The sequence below is a fragment of the Alternaria arborescens genome (genome assembly GCF_004154835.1).
Source record: "Alternaria arborescens strain FERA 675 chromosome Unknown contig_16, whole genome shotgun sequence".
NCBI lineage: Eukaryota > Fungi > Ascomycota > Dothideomycetes > Pleosporales > Pleosporaceae > Alternaria > Alternaria arborescens.
This window is the reverse complement of record NW_021167871.1, coordinates 52617-59509: the sequence shown is the minus strand read 5'-3', so window position 1 is coordinate 59509 and position 6893 is coordinate 52617. Positions and strand designations below refer to the sequence as shown.

The following is a 6893-nucleotide window of genomic DNA, read 5'->3' as shown; positions in this document are numbered from 1 at the left end:
CGATACTGCCTTCCCATGACTGGTCGTGGTTGCGGATGACAGTCGAAAGAGGATGGGCCTTCTCAACAAGGACACGGCGGTGATGCTCAGCTAGCCATGACGGCGAACTATTGCTTGTAAACGTTATCAGGTCGGGCGACGGGTCACATCCTAATTGCACGCTTGCTTGTTTTAGTCGCAAGGCTGGTTGTGGCTTGTGTCCAGGCATGCGCTAATGATACCGGAAAGGCGCACGTCCATGTTTAGCATCACCCGCAGACAGCAGACCGACGACTACTGGATAGCCACACGATCGTGTCCCGCCCAAGCAGTGATACAACACCATGGAGGGCCCAGAGTCATCCTCTACGGGTCTCGCGTCCTCCAACCCTCGAGCCGAAAGGGCGGCCGCGCACAACGACGCGCCGGAAAAGACGCATGCCACGCTAAACACTACTGCCCTCCAGCCCCCCGCGAACCTAAATGCGACGTCGACCCTGACCAACTCGGACCTGTCGATTGGAAGGGGATTCACGGATCCCTCGCTGCCGCTGCCCAGATACCACGTCCGCGCCCCGTCCACCGCGTTGAAGCTTGACACGGACCTCGCTATCGCCTCGTCCAACCCAAACTCTGCACGCTCTCTCCACCCCGCCAATCTGGAGGCCAACGGGAGCGACGCGCTGCGGCAGTCGGCCACTGCGCCGATTGCGATACAAGACAGTGGCTATCTGAGGACTGCCTGGTCTACTGCTAGTCTCGGTTCGCTGTCGCCCTCGTCTGCCATCTCGTCGCCAGCACTGGCCGCCCTGGGAGACATAACCCCACTTCCATCACCACTGGTGATGGGCGACTCACCGGGGCCATGGCAGCGAGCTGACCATCGCCCGCGCTCACGAGGCATATCAGGCGCCTCTCGCGACGACTCCTTCGCCATGTTCACCAAGGGCACCCTCTCTCCTTCGCCCTCGCTCAAGAAGAAAGGATACTCGGGACTGAAAGCGGCCGCCATCGAAGCGGCCGCTGCAAACTCTCAGCAGAGGAACGAGGCAGCCCGCGAGCGCAACAGAAGCATCAGCGAGTACACTCCAGATGCAATGCGTAACGCTCGTCCCCGACAAGTCTCGGTGGTAGAAACGGACTCCAACATGCAGCAACGCATGAACCGCGAGACATATCTTGCCATGCAGAGGGGCCTTGTCCCCGCTAAGGTGCCAGCCGGGCTTCCCACTCCACCCGCCAGCAACGCAAGCAACCGCAGTGTTACCGACACCGAGGAAGAGGACGTGACAGATGATGACAAGACTCAATACATAGTGGTGCGCTGTGGACCCCAGAAGACGAAGAAGCTCTGGCGCCCTGTCCGGCAGCTTGGCCAGGGCACTTTCAGCAAAGTCTACCTGGCAACCTGCGAGAAGACCAAGGCCAAGGACCCTCTCGATGAGAACGTTTTGGATCCGCGGAAATTGGTCGCCATCAAAGTCGTCGAGCATGGCCCGGCTGGGGGTGCCGATGAAGAACGCGTAGAATTAAGCCTCAAGCGAGAGGTTGAGATGCTCCGATCAGTATCACATCCGTCTCTCGTACATCTCCAAGCCTTCGATCACGATGACGCCCAAGCTCTTATTGTCCTTACGTACTGTCCCGGTGGTGATCTGTTTGATGTAGCCAGTGACCATCGCGACAAGCTGACTGTCGATATCGTCCATCGTATCTTCGCCGAAATGGTCAGCGCCGTGCGTTATTTGCATACCCAACTTATTGTGCACCGCGACATCAAGCTAGAAAGTACTGCTTCCATTCTCTTTATCTTGCTGCGCCTCAAGTGGTACGTTTCTTCGATTCTACTCTGTACTAATGATATCCAGACGTTCTTCTCAACATCCCTGTGTCTACTGTGCCTCTACTCAAGAACCCACAGAGCCATCCGTATGCCATAGCGACACTTACGGATCTTGGTCTTTCTCGACGTATTCCAGCTCCACCCGAATCGCCCCTTTTGACAACACGATGCGGTAGTGAAGATTATGCAGCCCCGGAGATTCTACTAGGTCAGCCATATGACGGTCGTTCAACGGATTCCTGGGCGCTTGGTGTCCTTCTCTATGCTCTCATGGAGGGACGACTACCCTTTGATCCCTTACCGGGCAAGGCTGCGTCTCGTAGCAGAGCTGCTCACCGTATCGCCAGATGCGACTGGTCTTGGGTCAAGTTTGGTGACGAAGACGGTGAGTGGGATGCTGAGAAGGGCAAGGAGTGGGGAGGAGCTCGCGAGTGTGTCGAAGGGCTGCTGAAGAAGGTCTCACGCGGTCGGAAGAGCTTGGAAGATATTGAGAAACTGGAATGGGTCCAGCAAGGCATTCAGGTCGAGGGTGGCCTAAGAATGAGGCCAGAAGACGAGGTCGCGGAGGTAGCTGCGGCCCAGACCCCGCCGAGGTGATTGTTAATGAGGAGCTGAGATGCGCGGTTTGCTGAACTCGAATGATAGGTCGTCTCTGCTTCGAGACGCTACCAAACGACTTTCTCGTGTGTCGTTCAGTCCGTCCAAGCTTCCCGTACTCCATGAGCGCGAAAGCTCTAAATGAGGGGGACAGACTATCAAATCACACTCTTCGTGGTAAACCTGCGCACGCAGCTCTTTCCGGAACTACCCAGGTTTCCTACTTTTCCTTTCTACTCACGACTATTTACTCTCACGTTCGTTGTTCTATTGATATCCCTCCCATATCCCATACCTGTTCGCTTCTATTGTCTGGTTATACTTGCTTTCAATGTCGTTCAATCGGCTATCCTTTCCGTTGTGGCGCCTGCGCCTACGCGTTTGCTTCAGCGGGTTCATGCTTTCCTTTTCCTTCTTTCAATCATGTGGCATTAGAAAAAACAGGGTCAATAGTTGACTCTTGATAGCTTTGGCACTTCAGCAGGCATGCTTTCTTCTCTTTGTTTTTGGACAACACTGAATCGAGCTGGCTTGGATAGAAAATCAATAAAGCGATACGTTCGCCATCATTTGTGCTTGTGTCGTTTACATTCATGCTGTGCCTTGATACTTGTAACGTTGCCATCATCGGTTCTATAGAAAGTCTCATCTAGCTAGTCTACAAGTACTGAAATGCCAAGGCCAAAAAAAAACCCCCTTCTTTTGACGATCTCTAGTAGGAAACCTTTCCTTCGACATGGATATTCTAGGGATCCAAAAAAAAGACCTTAGCTTAAACAGTACCTTATCTTGTAGTAGCCTATCTTCCAGGTGGTGGTGGGCAAGACGAGCCATTCGAGATATCGACTAAGCGTTCACCACCGCAGTTCTGAATGCTGACAACGCGGTATTGGGCGCAGTTGGGGTAGTTAACCTCAACCCCAATCTCGCAGTTGGGAAACTCCGCAGTCCGAACAAAAAACCTGGTGATAAGGCCAGGGCGGACTCCAATACATCCACGGAACGAAGGCTGAGACGGAGGACCGAGTCCACTACGCTTCTGTCAGCCTTGCACATTGAACAATAAGGGGTTACTTACACCGTGGCGATGCAGGCAATAGGGCCGCCCTGGCGTGCCTCTAGCCCGGCCGGGTCAGCATTTCGTGCTTCAAGCGAGGTTGAGTACGACTCCCATTCGGGCAGATCGTCGAGGATAGCGAGTGCTGCTGCTTCAGCATTAGCGATCGGATTAGCCATAGAGACCGCACCGAAGGCAGTGGTGAAGAAGATGATTGGGTGAGATAGAAGCATTTTGAGGATAAGAGGTATCTGCGACAGACTTGAGTGTGAAAAGATGGCTGGCGTTTAGCTTTTGATCTTTTGATCTTTTGATGGTTGATGGCGGATGAAGAGGAATGAATGGCCATTTCCTCAGCTTATATACTTCTCTGTGTTGACTGCATCTCTCTCGACCAAGTCGGCTCCGCAGTCTCTCTTGTCCGCCTAGCGTAAGCACCAAGGTTTTCGTATTGTGATGACACCCGACCAAGTGTAGTCGGACCATTTTTAAGAGCAGTGAACAAGACCGTAAACACGACAAGAACCGAGTGGATTTGAGATAATCGGTTCTGTCTTGTGTAAGACCAGATCATAATGTGCTGCTTTAGAATGTACTTACTTGACCAGGTGTATTTTTTGAAACTGTGCGGCACTGAGATGTATCGCTTTTGGGACACCTCCATCCTGGATATGCGCTTTTGGAAATACACACACAGCAAGAAAGAGTTCTGTCTTAGTAACCCGGTGATAACAAACTGCCCATCCAAGCCGATTAGGTCAGTCAAGTCTTATTCCATCGCATCCAGCCCAAGCCCATCATATTAATGACGCCTATTTCACCTCATCAGAGGCAGGGAAGTCCTGGATCATTGTGTAGTGAATACCTAGGTACCTAGAGGCTAGTTACTGCTTACCGGCTCCTCAAACCCGTATCATATCTGGTATAGGTGGTACGTATTGATCTGTAAGCTTGTTCATGGGTCGTACGATTTCCTGCTCTTGCCTCTAGCCAAGCTTTTGTTGATTCATTACCTTCATTATCGGGGCTTCTGTAGTGGTGCACGGTGTCTCTGCATCACCAGAGTAGCGTGGGGCGTGAAACACTGTACTTGTTGACTGCTTCAGCCCAAGCATCTCGTTCAACACTCACGAACATGACTCCCTGCAAGAAGATGCTTCGATATTGCGTTGCTGTGGAGCTGTAGTGATAGGAACGATCGCCATGTTACCAGGTACGCGTGTCGGCACGTCTACCAATGGTCTGCACTGACCATCAGAACAAGGTACCTACCTAGGTACAGTAGCGGGCTCACGAAATTCCAAGATCCCAGCTCTCTTTCCAGACTTTCGGTACATTCGGTTGGGCGATTTAGTGTAGTAGCCGAACAGTGTCTACCTAACAAGCAGTCTTAAGAGGGAAATGACTACCTACTTAGGTTAGGTAGTCTCGTCCGAGACACTACATTCGCCAATACGTTTTTTGGACTGGAATAAGTGCAGTAGTGATAGCCAAGGCTTGTTGTAAATGACGCATTATGCCAGTGGTAGCATTAAGGTGCGCAGAGAATGTTCGCTGTGAACAAGCACGGACACATTTACAAGAGGTTGATGGTACCTAGGTACTACCTGGGTAACGATAGGCCAATTTACTGCATATTCGACACTACACTCTTCTTCGTCAGAGACTAGCACACATCTACTTCGGTAGCTATAGAACTGATGCGAGTCGAGCTTGACTTCGCGCACTCATGCCAGTCTGATGCCAAGGATCTAGGCAAAAGGTTGTCCTATGGGACGTCTCGATACACAGGAACAATTCGCAAGATCCATAATCGCGAATCTCGTGGTCTTCTATCTTGAAGATCAGACGCCCTACAAAGCCCTTGGTTATACGCTATATAACGATCATATCCAGCGCAGCCATCCCTTGACCCCACATAGCTTCGCGGGTCTAGAAGTTTGGACTCAGATCGAAGCTAGAAGTGAGCTAGACCGCTGGGTCCAGGCAGTCAATAGAGGCACATACTAGCTCTTGAGATTCTCTCCATATTATATAAGCACGTCATCCTTGCTCACCCTTCTCTCTCCATATCACCTGTCAAGTAAAGAACGCGACGACAAGCACTAGCAGACCTTCAATCGACAAACACTCCTCGCTTACAGGATTGGACGGGCCAGAGTTCAAGTATGCACAACTACAGGGGCAATACGACTTGGGGACAAAGAGCTACCTAGGTAAACGTTCGCTTTCTCCGTGGCTTTGGATTAGCGATCGGAACAGTTCTCTCTTTATATTGACATCTTTCGCTTTACGATGTATGTTGAAGAAGAAGATCCTATACTCTTTCTTTGTCGAATAGAGGATATGATGCGCGTGCGCCCACTCTACAGTAGTGGTCTAGTCACAGACGCGGGACGCTACGGTGATAAGCTGTAGCAAGGCGAGACTCCTGCTCATCACATCGCTCGCAAAGGCGAGATAGCGTCGAATTGGTTATAAGATTTAGACTATAGTTGAGTGATGAGCATAGGGACGCGAAAATGTCACGTCATTGAAGTGCATTGACGCGTTCGGCCGTTTGCTTACCTAACTTCGACAGTCACCACCTCCTCAGCTAGATTGTGAACATAACCAGCATAGGTACCCTTGGCTCTACCCACCTTCGCACGTCTACATGATTCTTTGTTAGATGTCCATTGAAGTCACACTGCAACAGCTCCTCGACTACGCCTCTACGGCTTTCCTAGCGTTATCGACGCGGTTGTGACGCTGAAGTCTCTAGTAACATCAAATAGCGCGTCGGATGCCATACCATCCGCGAAAACTGGATGGAATCGAAACAGTTCAAGGAGAATAAGGCGGTATGGCGTCCGTTATCCAACAGCGACATCGTCAGCCTCGTTCAGGTGGCCAACAGAGTCCACCCCGGTCTTCCAGAAAGCAACGAAGTCTTCGCAGAGCGCGCCAGACTTTTCTCGCAAGGCTGTCAGGGCCTCTTCGATGAGACAGGTGAGCTTCGCGGATATATCATCTCGCATCCTATCTTGTTTCGCGAACCGCCAGCTCTAGACAGGCTTCTTGGACAAATCGCTCTAGACGCAAACCAATATTACATTCATGATTTGGCGATTCTTCCTGAATTCCGTGGGTCTGGTTCAGCGCACGAATGCCTTATAAACATTCTGGAGACTGTCGCAGAGCAATACCCGACTACTAGTCTTGTTTCTGTCTATGGAACAGCGGAGTTCTGGGGGCGGTATGGGTTCAAGGCTCCAGAAACAATCGATGACGAACTAAAGAAGAAGATTTTGGGCTACGGTGATGACGCCTTGTATCTCGAACGCGAGAACGAGGCACATTCATCTGATTCAAGGGTGTAAAGGATGTGTTCTCTAAGTCGGGGAGACTTTTGTTATTCATCAAAGTTGATTGAAC

The 6893-nt window shown here is 51.2% G+C and overlaps 3 protein-coding genes across 3 annotated transcripts; 2 read left to right on the top strand and 1 right to left on the bottom strand.

Annotated features, from left to right (window-relative positions):
* Positions 1 to 323: 323 nt before the first annotated feature.
* Positions 324 to 2419, top strand: AA0111_g7151 (hypothetical protein; the record flags this gene model as incomplete). The annotated part of the gene is made up of 2 exons (XM_028653454.1): positions 324 to 1767; positions 1848 to 2419. The coding sequence occupies 2 exons, from the start codon at positions 324 to 326 to the stop codon at positions 2417 to 2419; spliced, it is 2016 nt and encodes a 671-aa protein (XP_028505049.1).
* A 799-nt stretch (positions 2420 to 3218) lies between these two features.
* Positions 3219 to 3709, bottom strand: AA0111_g7150 (hypothetical protein; the record flags this gene model as incomplete). The annotated part of the gene is made up of 2 exons (XM_028653453.1): positions 3219 to 3450; positions 3498 to 3709. The coding sequence occupies 2 exons, from the start codon at positions 3707 to 3709 to the stop codon at positions 3219 to 3221; spliced, it is 444 nt and encodes a 147-aa protein (XP_028505050.1).
* A 2577-nt stretch (positions 3710 to 6286) lies between these two features.
* On the top strand, positions 6287 to 6838 carry AA0111_g7149 (hypothetical protein; the record flags this gene model as incomplete). Its single annotated transcript, XM_028653451.1, has 1 exon — positions 6287 to 6838. One exon carries the CDS (start codon positions 6287 to 6289, stop codon positions 6836 to 6838), a length of 552 nt encoding a protein of 183 aa, XP_028505107.1.
* Between the last annotated feature and the right edge of the window lie 55 nt (positions 6839 to 6893).